The 18,059-nt window shown below is 37.2% G+C and overlaps 1 protein-coding gene, 1 long non-coding RNA gene and 3 other non-coding genes across 5 annotated transcripts in view; all 5 read left to right on the top strand.

The window, feature by feature from the left end:
* Positions 1-245: 245 nt before the first annotated feature.
* On the top strand, positions 246-1,339 carry LOC145767584 (uncharacterized). The gene is made up of 2 exons (XR_014288813.1): positions 246-359; positions 1,064-1,339. It is a non-coding gene; the product is annotated as an uncharacterized LOC145767584 (long non-coding RNA).
* A 7,702-nt stretch (positions 1,340-9,041) lies between these two features.
* Positions 9,042-9,114, top strand: Trnar-ccu (transfer RNA arginine (anticodon CCU)). The gene has a single exon. It is a non-coding gene; the product is annotated as a tRNA-Arg (tRNA).
* A 1,430-nt stretch (positions 9,115-10,544) lies between these two features.
* On the top strand, positions 10,545-10,617 carry Trnar-ccu (transfer RNA arginine (anticodon CCU)). The gene has a single exon. It is a non-coding gene; the product is annotated as a tRNA-Arg (tRNA).
* A 1,683-nt stretch (positions 10,618-12,300) lies between these two features.
* On the top strand, positions 12,301-12,373 carry Trnar-ccu (transfer RNA arginine (anticodon CCU)). Its single transcript has one exon. It is a non-coding gene; the product is annotated as a tRNA-Arg (tRNA).
* A 5,167-nt stretch (positions 12,374-17,540) lies between these two features.
* LOC145767502 (ephrin type-A receptor 4-A-like) overlaps positions 17,541-18,059 on the top strand; it is a 30,798-nt gene continuing 30,279 nt past the window's right edge. Inside the window, exon 1 of the mRNA XM_082579334.1 lies at positions 17,541-17,720. Within this exon, the coding sequence (XP_082435460.1) occupies positions 17,651-17,720 (70 nt within the window). The 5' untranslated portion in view covers positions 17,541-17,650. The remainder of the gene's footprint in view (positions 17,721-18,059) is intronic.

Here is an 18,059-nt window from a genome sequence, read left to right as displayed (position 1 = left end):
AAGGTGGTACAATTTCGTACAAATTGTTACTGTTAAAAGTTAAATACACTTTGATTCACAAATTGAAAAGAAGCCTCCTGCATCTTAAGGCTTTTTAAACAATGTAACAAGGAAAACGAAATATAGATGTCCTGACAGTATTAAGTCCGTGGTATTGCTTTGTGTCACTTCATAAAACCTAACTGTGACGTCACAAACTATTCAGACTTGCCTCAAAATTTCTTCACATTTTTCTCAGTCAAAAACTTGGAGAAGTGGAAAAGTTCGAAAGGAAATATAATTATGCAGAAATGGCCGGCCAGGAGGAAGACGTTGGCAACTTTGTGAAGCTCGTTTTCAATGTTCTCCTGGATATTGCGGTATGATGCTAGTAAGACATCTTTTAGTGTAGACATTTCTATAACATTTCTAATTATTTTCTATACATTTCGATTAGGGATTTTACTCGTATTTTTTTCTTTGGCTTTTGTTTTTTGGAAAAAGTGGCTTTTCTTTTAGAGTGTTTGGATTTTGGAGCCCAGCGTGTCATTGTATCAGGCTTGAATGATTTTTTTAACAATCCTGGACATCTGCTTTTAAACAGTTTGAAATTCCTGGTTATGCCATGTTTTTATGAAGTTAGGGTTATCATGGGTCTATCTAGGTATGCCCTACTGATGTTTTCTGCACTATCTGGTGGACAGGAGTGCAAAACCCATGAGTAGAAATCAAGGATTTGTTTTTACAACATGGCTTATTTGAATATTATCCGTGGCCGACTGTGAGAGCATCAGGCCTGTGCTCGACAGCACCGCGGTTCGATACTCACCAGAAACATGCCTCGGCAGTAAGTTTTCGTTTTTATATTGTTTCAATGCGTAGCGACTTTGAAATTATATAAAAAAGGCAACCTTTGCAGTCGAAATATGGTGGTATCTAGGTGTATCTAAAGTGGCTTGCCTTCTCATTCACTTCATTCAAATCTTTACCTATATAACACAAGCCTAGACACGACAAAAATACCGTATTTCAACATATGATGTTTGCAGTAAATTTCAGTGCAAACGTATTTCTTCTTCTTCAGATATTTGGTTGCTTGATTCAGTGTTGCGCTGAATCCTGGTATTCCTTGTTGGAAAGCAGAACCTATCACCTCATCACTCAACTTGGTATCGCCTCATTGTGCTACAAAGCTCTCTTCTGTTGCAACGTATGGATGGACCAACTGAGTGGAGGGAACGCCTCGAAATAAATTCATCTACGTCATTTTTGAACTCAAAATGACGTCTTTGCGTTTTCTTCCGTCCGGTTGTGACCTGGGGGGTGCATGTCGCAAATACAATCAATTTGAATGAAAGTTGTGATTTGTGAGAGCAGGTTTTCTGGTTGATAGACTGTGAGTGATTAAACTCCAATTCTTTGTATTTTTATTGCAGCAGCATCGAAGGCGAATATAATAACTTAGAGTAAACGAATAATTCTGCAAATGAAATAGGATTATTTGTCTTTCCGTTTTCAAATACGAACCTACATTCAATGCCTTCATCGCTAAAGTAGTCATGCGGCGTAATAAAACGTTCACATATATTATATACCATATGTATGGATATTGCGCCTAGTGGTGGTATATTTAATAAAATTTAATTAGTAATATCAAAGCAAATTTAACAGTTTGTGTCACCGTTAGTTGGAAATTCAAAAGGTTATACAAAACATGTGAAAAAGAGCTGACGATATTGAGAAAACTATTTACAGTATTTAGTATGACAAGACCTGGCTCAAATCAAACCCAAGTTGACCAAACGAAAAATAAATTCTCTCTCTCTAACAGCACTTTCTCATGACGTCACCGCATTTTTTACCTGTCCGACTTATCTTCACTGCGCAAGGCAAGAAAAAACATAATCGGTATTGTTTCTAAAGATTTGACCCGACCTGGAATCGAATCCATACCAGCCAGCACTAGAGCCGAAGGCGATAACCTCGACCAACGGTCTAGTTTCCAAACACAAAGAAGTTAGTCTTCCTCTAACCTGGCAGGAATACTGGAATTCGAACGCGATCTCACTGACAAATTTGTGGAATTTTCTTGCAGGACAAATTTCTGAAAGCATTGCTGTGATTGCTTGGTACTTTTATAAGTCGCAAAAATGTCGGTTTACGTCGATTCGACGTCATAAAAACAAAGTCGGTAATCGTGTTAACAAGAACAATGCAAGGGAAGAGAATTTATTGCGCCTGTTGCCTCATTCCAACAATTACTTCAATCATTTCAATGTAGCCCAAGGTTTGCAGAGGGTTGCTAGAGTTGGAACTCATAAGATTAAGACATTCAGATCCGATAACTGTAAACAAAGCGTACAACGTTAGTCACTTTTACTTTGATTCAATGTCTACAAACATTGAATCAATGTAAATAGCATGGATTTGCCAGCTTCTCACCCAGTAATGTGATGGGAAAATTCTCCAACGTGGTGTCGAAATTGTTCTAGGAGCACATAAAACTAAATCAAAACTGTCTGAATCAAGTGTTGAATCAGAATGTCCAGTTACGAGCTGCAGCTGAGACAGTAAAATAGCGCAGTGGATGATAAAAAGCAGCATCTTTTCCTGAGCACATTTTTGCCTGAAGCCACTCACCAAAGTTTCATCTCTACTAGAATATTCGACCAGGTTTGCAATGTTAGCAGAACCAGTTTTTGCTCCCTAGACAGATCGAAGTAAATACAGTTCACTGTTCAGGTCACAAATGACATCATAGTTGCAGTTAGTGGCAGTCTCACTACGGAATGTACTAGCAATGTTGGCAGGTGTGGAAGTGTCCCAAGTTTACACAAATTTTAAGGTCTACAAGAAAAAACGTATGATAGGTGAAACTTGGGAGATTTTATCTTTTTTTAGACCACTGGAGTGGGTTGGCTTGGTTGTTGGTTTGGTAGTTTCGCACACTCGTAGTTTTCACATGATCTTGGTAGTTTCACATACTCGTAGAAGCTTTAAACCACTCACCCAGACCCGGTCACCGAGATTGCCAGAGTAAAGTTTTTGATTGTCAAAGTGTTATTGTCTGTTAATTATTCCATCAACTTGTAACCACTGAATAATGAGCTGTCCTTTGAACATGTTGCTCAAGCGCATACCCTAAGAGTTGAACTAGTTTCCATTGATCTTGAGGTGTGTCCGTGCTCCAAGTCGGGCTCGTAATCAACTGGGCTAGTGGAACGGACTGAGAATATGCCGTTGACAATGCTAATAGGAAAAAGAGTTTCATTCGTTGTCGTTTGCTAACACATTGGTCTTGAACTGTTCAAAAAAAAAAAAATACAGCGTTTAAATTTAACGGAAAATCTTATTTCTTGGTTTTGCCTCTTTTCGTTTTGAAGGAAAGGCCAATTTTGTTTTGTTGTAAGTCGAAACGAAACGAAGTCGAAACGAAACCAACTGATATGAAAAGGAAACCCAACCCAAAGCAAGTGTCTGATAAAGCGCATTAACAAAACTCATCGTCGAACCAAGCTCAACTCTATGAATGAAAAATGCATTTTGCTTTAAAGCATCGTCAGTTTTCAACGTTAAATGTGAAATATTAAAATTTTCGAATTCTTTTGAAAAGTTTCCCGATTTTTATGTTTTTATTGCAACACTCGCCTTTCAGCCAGAAAAAATTTCAACACAGGATCACCGACCAAAGACCCAGAAAAAGTCAACGAAGCTATGAAAACGTGTTGATTTTCTAGAGTTTATCAGACTTGTTTCACATAACAAAATATGCAATATATGTTTTTGCAGCAGAAAGGCGATTTGGCGTTTAAGTTTTAATTTATAATTTATTTTTAATGTTAATTTGATTTTACCCTTGCAATGAATCACGACAAAATTGCGCGAAATTTACTTCGGCAAATTGCTGATGATGGCGACTGCTTGCTCTCTTGCGCAATGGTACTGAAAGCAAAAGCGAGTCATCGAGTGGTGAAAGAAATTTTGAGAGACCTCGCGCTCGATGGCGTTGTACAACTAACAAGAAGACCCATTTCCAGGTTCACGCTTACAATGGAAGGAGAAATGATTCGTTTGACCGGGAGCTATGAAAGAGCTTTGATGGACATGATCCCCTTTCGTGGAATACCAGTAGCTCAGCTTTTAGAAAAACAACCGAACGTATTGAAAGGGATTCAAACCGCGCGATCCAAAGGTTGGATCTACTTATCTTCCAACAAGGAAGGAGTCAACATGGTCTACAAGAGACGATATCTGTCTGGAAAGGACAAAACTGTTGGATCACTAAATAAAGTTGATCAAGGGTGCCAAGAAGTTTTAGAAGCAGATCAAATTCAAGAACTACTTGAAGCATCTCTCATTGAAGAGAGAATGGAGGAATGCTACGAGACAAGAAAGGGAGTCAACTTTGACTCAGTATTTAATAAAACTTCGTGGTGTGTTCTTTTATAATGATTGGTCGATTATACGAGACAACAAACTGCAATTGAAGCTGTTTTGACTTAAACTGTGATTTCCCATGTCGCAGAAGCGTGAAACTATGCACTTGAAGCTTGTGAAAATGATAATTGTGAGAAGTTGGCTGAAGAATAAAAAAAAAGCTGAAATACAAACTTAGCTTTCAAATGTTGAAACACTTCAAACCTCAATTTACGACTAAGGTCATCATTGGCGTACGATGATTATTTTTTTGGGGGTTTTGCTTTTTTCAGCGGGCTTTAAACACACACTGGGTTTGCAGTTTATTCAATAACTGTTCAGATCATATCAAAATAAACCGATGTTATATGATTTAAAGAGTCACTTTGCAAATCAAATATGTGTTTGAAACTTTCTAAAAAATGCAAAAGCCCCAAAAAATGAAGTTTTTGAATAAAATATGTTTTCTTCATAATATTTTTGTTCTTTCGCTTGCACATGGAAGATTTTATTCTCAAAAAGCATTTGAAGAGAAGTCGGCTAATTTGGCTGCATCAGGTGATTTAGCTGGCGATTATGAATTGGTGTTTATTTAGTGTGCGACCCTCCTGTAAGCATTAAATTTTCCTAACTGGCCCTTGTGTTAAAAAGGTTGTCCATCCCTGTTGTAGAGGTTTCGGATTATTGACTCGGCCTCAATCACCGACATTTGTCTGCATGAAGCTACAAATCAATATAAAAGCGACCGGTTTGCTGTCTAGAAAGCAACTTTAGATCGATTCTGTTTGTTTTTATAACTGAAAAAAGGTAAGGTAAAGGTCCCATACTCAGATACTGAGCTTAGGGGAATGAGAAGATAAGGTTCTCATTATACTAAGCTTTCGGCACTAAGGAGAGTAGGGTGGCCAGTTCCTTTCTCTCGGCCGCCTTTACTTCAGCAACTACGCCCACCCAATTTATTACACCCTGGGTAGAGGTGAGCGGTGTTTTTCAACAACCAGCTGAAGCCGGGAGTCGAACCAACTACTGAAAAACTAACTGAAAAACAACAACACATGTAAACCATAGATCTAGAAAGAAGTAGAAGCGACAAAACGTGTGCTTGGAACCGAACTAGGATAATAAGTTTAAAGTCTTGCACGATTGCAACACTTTAAAGAACAAGCCACGGTGGTTCAACTCTTGGTGTGGGCGACATCACACTTCCAAATTAGCTTTCCACTTAACTGCATCTTGCGCAGGGGTACACGACTGCACGCACCACTAAGGGGTAAGAGATCTGTTCCGAGGGGGTTCGGGAAGCTGGATTAATAAGGATAGTTGTAAAACGACGTAAGAAGCTAATGCAAACGAATTTATTTTCACACGAGTCAGTTCAATCACAAACTGCTAAAAATCGATTTTGATCAGCTAACAGCTAGATCAGATCTTCAGTTAAGCTTATTCAAATAGAAGCGTAAGAAGCTATGCTTGTTTATCCTGCTTCAAAAATAACCTGAATTGTGGATGACGGTTACTTTTCAGTCATTTTAGAAGGGTGCACGAAAACTGGTTGGCGATTTCAAGGTGGTACCAAGAAAAAGGTTAAAAACCATTGGCTTAGTAGATGAAACAATTTACAAATAACGACGCTGCAAAAACTGTCGGAAGCTTCAGTCAGACCAGATTCTTTTCTAAGATAAATCGTCGTCACTGAACTTTTCATGAAAAACCTTCCTTTGAATTACAAATAATCTAAAAGGATGCGTCTTGCGATAGAATTAAGTAGAGAGTAACAAATAAGTAGAGAGTATCACCAGGGCCGGATTAAGGGTTTATAGGGCCCTGGGCTGACCTGAAAGTGGGGGCCCTTATCAAGTGACATTTTTCGCTGAAAAGGTTATCGATCAATGACGCGCAAAGCATTTCTCAGCATCTGGGGGCTCCGCCTCCAAACCCTGAGTTGTGTGTATTGCGTAGTTGGTACTGTGCTTTTGCTGCGATTGGGATCGAAAAAAGCCATTAAACAGGAACATTATTTTTAGAACAACAAAATTACGTAATTCGTTGAATGCTGACGTTATAGAGGGGCGCAAACTCTCAAACTTACCCGAGCAACGCCACTATTCTCTAGGTACGCCACTGTTCTCTAGTTGTCTTTTTGAAAGCAAAACCTGGTTAATTTCAACACTATTTCTTCGGAAAAGATTCGTTTTCTGGTTGAAAAGCAAATTTAGCAATGACAATACACTATTAGTGCTTGGTGTGAATGTTGTCCAGAGATGTACGTATAGCCTACGCCGTAAACTTGCGGCGTAGACTTTTTGTTTAGGCTACGCTGACGCTTACAGCCACGTTTTTTTGGATAGTTGTCGCTTGAGGCTACGCCGTAAAGTTTTCGCGGTTTTTTAGCGCATAGCGTCAACGTATACTTTTTAATGTTTTAGCTGTTGTTTGCATTTTTTTTATCAAACTTTCCAAATTTTGGATAAGTTGAAAGAATGATTTCAATGGGCAAAGACATATTGAAACCAAAACGCAGCAAAATGTCAGATGAACACTTTCAGATGCTTGTGTTTCTTCGTGGAAATTCGAAATAAAACTTGTATGTTTCGAGTGGTTTATACTGTGTGAATGTTTGGCACCTAGCAAACAAAATGAGTTTACACTTGTGTATGGGCTGACGCCGCCAACTTTTTTACAAATTACGTTGACGCATACGGCGTATGGTTTTTCGAACGTTCGCGTTTCCGCTGACGGCGTCAATATTTTTTGTATACGCGCAAATCACTGATGGTGTCGAATACTTAAAAACAAAACTGTTGAGATACAGAGCGATCAAAGTAAGCTTAATCGTTTCACAAAAAAACTAAACGTTTGTTTTTGGCCGCAACTTTATGTATGCACTGTGAATTGTTTGTCAGCTTCACACGATAAAAACAGAATCATATTCATAGGAGTATAGGCCATAAATCAAAAATGAAACTGCAAACTAGTAGGCGGCACCGGTAGTCATTTTGTTCGCTTCCCTAGAAAATTGTTCATATCAACTCAAAATGGACGCTTTCATGCTTTTTTCGTGGCAAAATCGCTGATCAATTCTTCAAAATTCAATGAATCCAAAATATCATGTTCAATGCTTAAGCGAAAGATTCGAAACTCGCTTTTGCCGCGAAGAATTTCGAACTTCGTTTTTGATTCTCTTTAATTTTGAAAAAGATCTTTCTCCACTGCAGTTGGAGACCATCATACACAAATACATTCGCAGAGCAACGAAGACATTGGGAAAGGTTTCAACGAACCTGTTTTCCCTTAGAAGTAAGAACATGTTGAGCTCAACACTGTCTTCCACTTTGTGTTTATCAGGGTTTTCTGAGGCTTCTTTTCCACCATCAGCAGTTTTCACTTTGAAAAATTCTGCAAAATGAACTGTTTCAGTTGGAAAATTGGCTTCGAAATCCATGGGATATTCCTTCATCAATGCAACAGCAGTAGCTTGATGAATCTCGTTAGGGCTAAGATCCGTCAGTTTTGAAATGAAACCAAACTTACTTTCGACATCACTTTACACTTTCAAACGCTTATCCAGTTCTGCAGATAGTTTGTCAATTATGGCAAGATACGCTTCAACTCTAAATTTATCTCTTGGGGGAAAAAAATCGTTGGCTCTGTAGAGGGCTCATCAAAATGCCTATAACGTTGGGTTTGAATTCGTTTTGAAGGACCTGCGTAGGTGTTGGATCCACATTTCTTCTTACCTTTTTCTTCATACGTTTCAAAGTGGGATCTTTCGCTTTTGACAAAGCTCATGAGACTGTGTAACAACTGTACTGCATTATTCAAACACAATCCACTTTTTTGAAGGGACAGGTTTGTTTTTTGAAACCTTTCCAAAATTGCACTCCACATTTCAAGCAAAATAGCTGTCTCCAGTTGTTTGAACTTTTTCACAAATCCTTCTCCTTGGCTTTGCTCTCTCGAGATTGAGCATCATCAGAGGCCAATTCTTTAAGCGCTAAAATGGTCTCACTGTATCCTTTGTTTAATGCACTGATTGCATCATATCAAGCTGACCATCTTGTATCAGATAATGTCTTTAAAACAGGCAAACCATCTAGGAATTTTCGATGGATTTGCCTACGATGAGTAGACGAGACGAGCCATGAATAAAGGCTTTGCAACAATTCAAAAAGCACAGCGGCAGAACGGCATGTTTCTACAGCACATTTACATACACATAACTCGGATATGAAAGTAGCAAATAAATATGTTTTTTGTTTAAAAAAAAATTGAATAACTGGGGCGGGGTAGGGGTTCTGCAACATCGCAGCACATATGGGCGAGCCGCCCCTGCTTGTTTGAGATGCGAATTAAAGCAGCAATCTCCAGCTGTGCAACTAAAAAAATTAATACGGTAGATTTTTTTCTTTGAGGTGGGGGCCCCCAAAAGTGGGGGCCCTGGGCTTCAGCCCAGTCCCCCCCCCTTAATCCGGCACTGAGTATCACACTAAATTGGAAAATTCAAGTCTACAGTATTATAGAGTTTTCCCTACGCAACTGTGGTTGCTGCAGTATATATTCTCATGCAAATAGAAATTAGGCCATGTTCTATTCAAATAATATTATTTCATTTGTTGGAAGTTGTTAAACGTTGCCGATATGTCGCAGCCTCGGTGGCCTAATGGATAAGGCATTGGCCTCCTAAGCCAGGGATTGTGGGTTCGAGTCCCATCCGAGGTGTTAATGTGTTTCATTTTGGACCTTTCTTGGGTGATTTACCTCTAAAACAGAAACATTTCAAAGTTGAAAAAAATTAAGCAAAATAGTAAATAATATGCAGTATCATACAATATGTTATAACATATCGTTGTTACATTTAAACAAACACAAAACTCAATGCAGTGCTACAGTACAGTACTGCAAGTACAAAACTCAATAAAAAATACAGTACTATATAATCAGATTAAAGATTCAGATCTATCAATTCATTAGTTGATCAAACTTGGAAGTATAGTATGGTGGAAAAGAAAATGTATCACGTCGTGAGTTCTATGAATTGACTGTTCAAATCCAAATAATTTTAACGTGTGCTAGTTTGCACTAAAGGTCCTTCTTTAACAGAGACCATAAATAATGTCTCCTTCTCTTCAAATTAACACGTACTTTAAAGGGTAGACGTTAATACCTTAAAATTGATTCAAATATTTTTTTCACTATATAATCAGGGCCGGATTTAGATGCAGAAACGTCCTAGTTTGAGCCTTTCAACTACCACCTTAACAGCTATAAAGACGAACATTTCAATCAAACAACGTTTGATATCATAGTAAATCATTATTAGTGATGAAGAAATATGCATGCAAGTGTTAAAATTAACCGTTTGAATATAACCAAAGCTTGTAACGTACAGTAAACATTGTAAAACAGGAAATGCTAGTCCGACAACATAATTGCACTTTATTGTGTTAGGTTAGGTATTTCGAAGAAACTTTGAACTTACAATTTTGTAGGCTATTGCCTGAAGGCTACAAGAAACACTAATAACAAGATAATTATAACTATAGCCTATATCTTACCAAAATTTATGTTATTACCCGGTGAAGGTTCTTACAAATGTATATTTTTAACGTTTTTAGATGTAGATCTGTAGACCGTTTTTAGATGTAAATGTAGGCTACGTGGTATTTAAATTTTGGGGCCATTTTATCTTGAGGCCCTAGGCTTCAGCCTTTCCAGTCTAATAGTAAATCCGGCAATTTATATGATTCGTTATAACATATCCTTGTTAGGCTACTTTTAAACAAACACAAAGCTCAACAATCTTTAAACGTAGCTTGCTTCACGACCAACCCATTAGAAAATTTCTACGTTAGCTTAGCAGCACGAAACAAATTTATGCAGTTTGAAGAGGCATTCATATTTCTGCTGATGTGATGACAGTAGCGCATTTGTTTATTGGCCTTTTAGAGACGCCCAAGAAACACATACGCATTGTTGTGGCATAAAGTATGTTATTGGATAATACGTCATCAGAAATTTACATAATAAAAAAAAATAAAAAACTACAAATTGTAGCGATAAACTTGTAAATTTCTGTCAAAATCAATCTTTGTCAGATCGTTTTTTAATACATTTGTCAAAAACTTAAAATTACAAACTACCAATCACCAGCCTCGGTGGCCTAATGGATAAGGCATTGGCCTCCTAAGCCAAGGATTGTGGGTTCGAGTCCCATCCGAGGTGTAAAGCGTTGTTTAGCAATTACTTTTATATCAAACCTATATTGTTATTTTGAACTTGTAAACTGCATTGGGACTGTTACAAACAAAAATATTTCATAGTTTCAAAAATATTTCGATTAGCATATTATACAATAAATGATATAAGTGGCCTACGGCAGTGCTTCCCAACCGGTGGGTCGCGACCCATTGATGGGTCGCGAAGCTATTTCAGGTGGGTCGCGAAGCATTTCTAAATGTTACTGAATGTTAAAATTTTCTAAAAAATACCGACATTACTATGGATCTCACAAGCCGCAGTTTGGTCTTGAACAATGAACAGTACTGCGCCTTCGCTATCGCTGCTCTTATCTTCACTTCATTTGTTGACTTTCCATTTTCACGAATTGTGAACCTTGTTTACTATTACATCGGGAAATTATTGCATTATGATTGCGTAACAATTATGCAACAATGTAACAAATATGTAACAATTAGATGTGTTGTATCGCATTAACTATTTCAGTACGTACGCCAGTATAGTAAAGATGCCATAATAAAGATGTCATATCTATCTCATTGTGGGTCGCACAATAAAACTTGCATTAAAAGTGGGTCGCTAACTGAAAAAGGTTGGGAAGCACTGGCCTACGGTATTATTATAATAATTATAGATAATACAAGATATATTTTCATTTTTTTGGTTTCGTTAAGTAAAATGTACAGTAAAATAAAATGTGACAATCTTTAAATGCACAAAGCGGATTGTGAACTGTTGCTACATCCATGACCAATTTGACCACGCTACATCTTAAAATTATTATCGCTCTATCCACGTAACTGCGCATCAAAGCACGCTTGATGTTTCTAAGACATAACTTTCCTGGGAAAATTTGAATTTCCTCAGGAAGATGATGTTGTTTTTGCTTGTTTGTTTTTACTTGTTTTGGTCATTGCTTCGTATTGTCAAATTGTAAAATTGTAAGTCGTGCAAAGCCTGGTGCGTTGCGATTGAAATGGCTTCGCCCGTGGTAGGATTTCTTTGTGGGGTTTTCTTTGCCTGCCTTGTTCTTCTTTGCTATGAGCTAAACGCATCAAGACGTGTTCCCCTCACGACCATCAGCACTTTTGTTAATCCACCATGGCCGATCTTCATAACAAGTGTTTATTTATACAACTCTTGACAATATCAGCTAAAAGCTGTATGGGCTGATAAAGCTATATAGCCTGGAATGGATACATGTTATATGTTGTTGTTTTTATTTTTGTTTGTAATTTTTTTATTTTCCTTTTTATCTTAAATTTTTGTAAAGATGTTGCGACCATGCCAATTTTCGTTTAACTTAATTACTTATTTCGATCTCAAGCACGATATAACGTTTGCGTTTTGTCGCTTCTACCTTTTTCTATACCTTTGTCCTTAGCTATGTTGAAGCGTAGGCTATTGTTTTTGCTGTTTATGGTTAGAAATAAAAACAAATAAACTGAACTGAAAATGAGTTGGCCTTGAACTATGATACTTGAATTACGAATTATTTAGGATTGTAAAACTTGAATGCAGAAATATCTAGATATTTTTGAAAAAAAAACATTTAAAATGCCAGTCTACGTCGTTTGGTAAAACTTCTGTTGAAATAAATCTATGGTAAATGTGCATGTTTTTAAACATATTTGAAAAAAAGGTAAAATTAGTTCCACCAAAACATAAGCCTCGGTGGCCTAATGGATAAGGCATTGGCCTCCTAAGCCAAGGATTGTGGGTTCGAGTCCCATCCGAGGTGCATTTTTGTTTTGTTTTTCAGAAGGACGAGAATCAAGGTTATGTTTTGAAAAGTACTGAGCAGTCAGTTAGTTTGTAGCAGAGTCTCAATTTTGTATTTGTTAGTATTTACAATTTTGGTAAAGAGGTGATTTTCTTGAACCAGTGCTTAATATTTATTAGGTACAACACGTCACTTGCAAGTCGCAACTATGTTGTCACAATGAACACAGCAAGATATTTTTCATGTTGTTTTTTAAAATACTTTGCCAAAATTTAAAAGAGAATCTAATTGATTGAATCTTTATCCTCGGACTGGGAAAACTTTTTTGAGAGCTTAATCCTGGCAATTTCGCATACTTGTAGAGAAGGGGGTTCTTAAACTTTTTGGGATGCGCCTCCCTTGGTGTCACTTGTAAAAACTTTGTGCCCCCCTTTTCTCATCTAAGTTATAATTTAAAGTCTAAATACATAATATTTTGCATGCTTTAGATCAGGGTTTCCCAAGCTGTGGTCCGCGGACCATTGGTGGTCCGCGACGACTGCACAGGTGGTCCGTGGCGATATGACAAGTAATTAAAAAGTCACACATATACGTTGTAGGACAGTACGTACCCTGTCAAAGATAATTGCCGCAGTTCTTTACAACTTAAATGATTTCGAAAGCTTTTGCTATCCAGTATCGTAAACCTTACTTGTTGCACCTTCGTTGCAGTTAAAAAGTTATTTACGAAAAATTCTCGTATTCCTCGTCTTTGATGTAATAATATATTCCTATCGTCATTCGGGATTTGCGGTTTTGTTCATTCATTATTTCAACCATTTGCCTACGTAAAAATTAGTGAAACGAAGATTGGTGAGCGAAAAGATAAATTAAAAGATTAAGTGGAGCACAATTTACGTTTCCTTGCAGTAATGAGATGGTGATGTAGCTGCTTTTTCAAAGCCAGCAGTTTAATTCGTAGCTTAGTTGAAGACAACGCACTGCGCACAATGTGCGCCGCACATCGCATGTCATATTCACAATTTTAAGTTTGCATCGAGCCAAAGTTGCCAGATTTTGAAAAAAAAAGTAGCCAAAAAAGTAGCAAATTTGCTCCCAAAGTAGCCCAATTTATAGCAGGGGGTGCGGGAACTATGTTTTCCAACTTCTGGGGGGCTTCGCCCCCCAGACCCCCCGTGAGGCGTTCTAACACTGACACAATCTTTTGGATGTCTCTGTTAGGCATATTTCATGACAGAACTGCTTAGCCTCAGTTTTGTCATGTGCATGGGTCCCACTCGGCATAAAATCATAAAATTTATCATTTTTTGAAAAAACCATAAAATAGTCATAAAAATTTACCTCAGTCATAAAAAATCATAAAAATTGCAGCTCATTTGATTGTTCGTCTGACACATTTGATTGAAAACGTTTGCAATTTTTAGTTATTTTTCCTGTGTATCATGATAAACGCCATGTTGTTGCTTGGTTTCGTTTGCTTATGGTATATTAGTTAATAATCAAAATTGTTTGAAATCCCTCCCTTAAGTCGCTGGTATCTTGTCAGTAGTGTGGATTGCTTCCAAACTTTTTTAGCGAATGTAACTTCAGTTGAGCAATATAACGTGGCCGAAGCAAAAGCATAAAAACAGCATAAAATAAGCAAAAAGATCATAAAAAAAAGCATAAAAAAAGCCAATTTTTCTCATAAAATCATAACAAAAATTAAGATTTGTGGAGTGGGACACCTGCATGTGTTGGGGGTTTTTTTCACTGAAGGACAAGGTGTACAATCATCATCACACAAATTCAACAAACATACACTTTCATCAAGCCATTCATTCTTATTCCAATTATTACTACATTGATTAGTAAACTATGTAAAAACTGCATGCCAGTCAGTGGAAGAACCTGAAAAAAAATGGTAATTAATAACATACAAGCCGTCAAATGCTCTTGAATGTACAGCTAAAAAACACAGGTATACGAAAAATCAGCTTAACAAACCCAGTGAAATTGCACAAATTACTCTGCTAAATAGCAACAGAGTTACCGGTACAGTAAGGCACGTTCACATCAGGCTCTATCGGGTACAGATTAGATTCTCACTACTTTTTCAGCACACTACTTTTCAAGCACTTCTGCGTTCTGACTTCTACAGTAAAAGTAAACTGTAAAGACATAGAACGGAGATAACGTAACGCTAGAATAGACTAGAAACTCACTCAACCATGTCCCTTGCTACATCTTGGAAACATGAGAATGCGCTGTAAAATTTGTAAACTACAAATAAACTGTCAGAAGACTGCAAGCGAAACTTACTTATAGTAAGAAATTTCCAATGTAAAAAAGTCGCAATCTTGTTATATTGTCGCCAATCTAAATTTAAAAGTAGCCCAAAAAGTCGCAAGTCGCCAAGCTCAATTTTTTGTCGCAAATCACATATGGAAAGTAGCCCAATTTGCGATAAGTAGCCCAATCTGGCAACACAGATCGAGCTTGTGTCGTTACACTTGCAAGTGCAGACAAGCAACTTTTAAACCAAATACGTAACATAACAACCATTAAAAACAGAGAGAGACTGTTCACCAGGCATTTTATAATAAAAGTAATTTGCGTTCTTCTGGTGACTATTTACTAGGTTACCTCCTGATGTTAAAGATGATAACTAGCTTTTGTATTTCCGACGATTCTGATTCTTGCTGCTTACTTTATTCATTTTATCAGTACGTTTTTGTGTTGTGCCATCGTTGCTGAACAGGTTGTGTTAACCTGTTTTAGCCACCTTGATAAAGTCAGTCGTGCTGACTGACGAAACGTCGGAAATACAAAAGCTAGTTATCATCTTTAACATCAGGAGGTAACCTAGTAAATAGTCACCAGAAGAACGCAAATTACTTTTATTATAACAACCATTGTTACCGAACAATGGACTAAGCAACAACCGCAAGAATAAACTCAAGACTGGGTCACATTTCCAGTCAATCTTGACACAAGGTAAGGCATGCTACCCACATTTCCGTTTTTTTCATTGCAATACAGCACCACACTCGTGCAACAGCTATCCACCTTCGTGCCCCCCCCTTGGAGAATATTCACGCCGCCCAGTTTAAGAACCACACTGTTGTAGAGGCTTTGAACCAGTAACGCAGGCCTGGTAACCGAAATTGACAGAGGGAAGTTTCCGATTGTTGAAGTGTTGTTGCTGGGGAATTATTCCATCCATTAGATGCCGCTAAATGGAGAGCAGTCCTTAGAATGTGTTGCACACCCCAAGAGTCGAACCAGCACGGCGCTTCTTTGTTCTCGAAACCAATTTAAAATAATCGCAGCAAAACAAGGCTGTCTGTAACGATTTTTTTTAGTCGAAAAAAACTCGTCCGAAATAAGAAAATACGCAAAAATAATGATTTGATTCGAAGCAAAGTTGAGTTTATTTAATAATAAAAAACAAGATTGTGTGTTGTTATATAGCTCTGCTTCATCTATTGCAAAACAAAAACGTAGAAAAACCTGAAATTTAACAACCCTGCTGCTTTTGCTGACAAAATTATTTTGGTAGCCTATCTAGTTGTTTACTTTTTTATAATTGCCAGCATTTTATCGTGATATTAAACCAAGTACTGTTTATTTTTCGAGATAACTCATCAATTGTACAATGAGTAAATAAATAAATGCCATTTTTGATACTGTAGGAGCTAATGTTTTACTTTTGTGATTTCACATTTCTAAACTTTTGCCAGAGTCGTTGTCCTTGTAATAGGCAGCGTACTCAAACGAGTGACATCATTTCCATTTTCATGAGAAAAAAGAAATTCAAAACGTGAAATTTTCGACTTTTGGATGTCGCCGCGGCCGATCATTTGTTTGTGGTTTGCCGTTTGTGGCAGTTGCTCTAGTGATGTGGTAGACTGGTAGAAGGTTGCAGGAGAGCTTCACTTCAAAATAAAAACCTGGTTTTCTATACTTTTATTTATGATCAAGTGCATTGAAGCAAAGAAGATATTTCAATAATATAATACGTTCTTCTGGTTTAAAACACTCTAAGTCTAAAACCTTAGCTTACACCACAAGAGCGTATCATGTTATTGAACTAAATGCCTGATGAACATCCTCATTTACAGAAGATATTTGTTAGGTTAATTCCTATAGTTGGAAGGCGCCGTAAATACCAAAGAAAGAATAAGACTATTTCAGCTAACAATCTTAATAAAGTGAAAAAAAGTTAACTTCCCAAGCCGTTTGCGATAAACTATTTCGAGCAAGGGCAGGCCTAGTGTCTAGTGATCTGTGGAAAAAATTATGTGTATGCGATTTTTGTTAGCCTGTTAACTTGACACAGTAGCCTACTCCTGCCCTTTTATTAGCAACCACGTTGTGCTCTAAACGTAGCCCAGTCTTTCCTTGCGATAGTGAAAGCTGAAAAATAGAATCAGGTTTTAAGCACTAGTTACAGCAATACAACATCACCCAGGTGGTATGAGCAAAACAGTTTTCCTAATCTAGGCTAAAGTTTTTCCCTATTTTGATAAAACGTTTGTTTGTGATTGATGTTGCTTGCTCTAGTTAGGCTACGCATAACCCGGATAGAAGCCTTCGAACGAAGCATGAGCCTATAAAACAAAGCAGTAAAGTGAAATTTCAAGCTTAAAAAACGCAAATAGAGTTATAAATTTTTGAAGTCACAAAACATGAACTTTTGCTGCTGCTACTGATAGCCTACCACCAGTAGCCTAATCTTATCAAGCTATTGTAGAATGTTTGTATGCCTAAACTGAAGCATAGTGAGCGATAGGCCAATTTTTGATGAGACCGACTTGCGGTACACAGGTAATAAAGCTCCCAATAATTGTAAAAATTATTACCAAGTTTTCTTTTTAATCTGTTCTGTTGGAAACAATTCACCGTTTTTTGTTGGTGTTTATGACATCATAAAAGTTCAAAAGTGATGAAACAAACACATTGCATCAAGTTGTTTAGTCTGTGCTTCGTTTCGCATGCTTGATTACTCCATCCTCAGCTTTCTAGTTTTTTCCAGTTTTCCACGAAGATTAACGATTTAATGTCATTTATGACAAATTATTAAGGATTATTGCAATGATATGTGCACATTTTTATAAGTCTTTTATCGGGGTATTTTTAATTAAACATACTGTATCTAACCAGAATTGTTTTACCCACAGATTATTATACGTGTGATATCTAACATAATTTTAGATAACTGCTTCATTTCATTGTTATAACTGTTTTTGATGGAAATATTTTTGGTACGAGCATAGAGAAGAAAATTGCAAAACTATTACAATATTAAGGACCATGACTTCAGCTTTCAGTTTAATTCTGTTTCTAATTGGATTAATTTCACGGTTGGGTTGGTGCTTACAAGGTAAAGTTACATTTCATTTTCTCAACAACTAATGTTACAAATTTTTTTGTTTATGCAACGTTTGTAAACATTAACTCAACAAAATTGTGCAAACTACAACTGCTCAAGAGAAAACTTGTACGAGCTCTTGTTGTATTTTCGGTTGCACAAGCATTATCGTACGACCTAGTTATGGAAGATGTCATTGTTTGCAAATAAACTTGGCATTCTTCTTCTCTCGTATTGTCGCTATATGTCAGGGCATCCGTTGGTTAGCCACTGCCTGGTGTCGTCATCGATGGAAATTAGGCCTTCCATACCATGGGGTGGTCTATATAGCCAGCAATCCTTGATAATGTG

This window comes from Aplidium turbinatum, chromosome 3 (assembly GCF_918807975.1).
Source record: "Aplidium turbinatum chromosome 3, kaAplTurb1.1, whole genome shotgun sequence".
NCBI classification, from domain to species: Eukaryota; Metazoa; Chordata; class Ascidiacea; order Aplousobranchia; family Polyclinidae; genus Aplidium; species Aplidium turbinatum.
The sequence above is the reverse complement of the archived record's forward strand: the minus strand, read 5'-3'. Positions and strand labels throughout refer to the sequence as shown.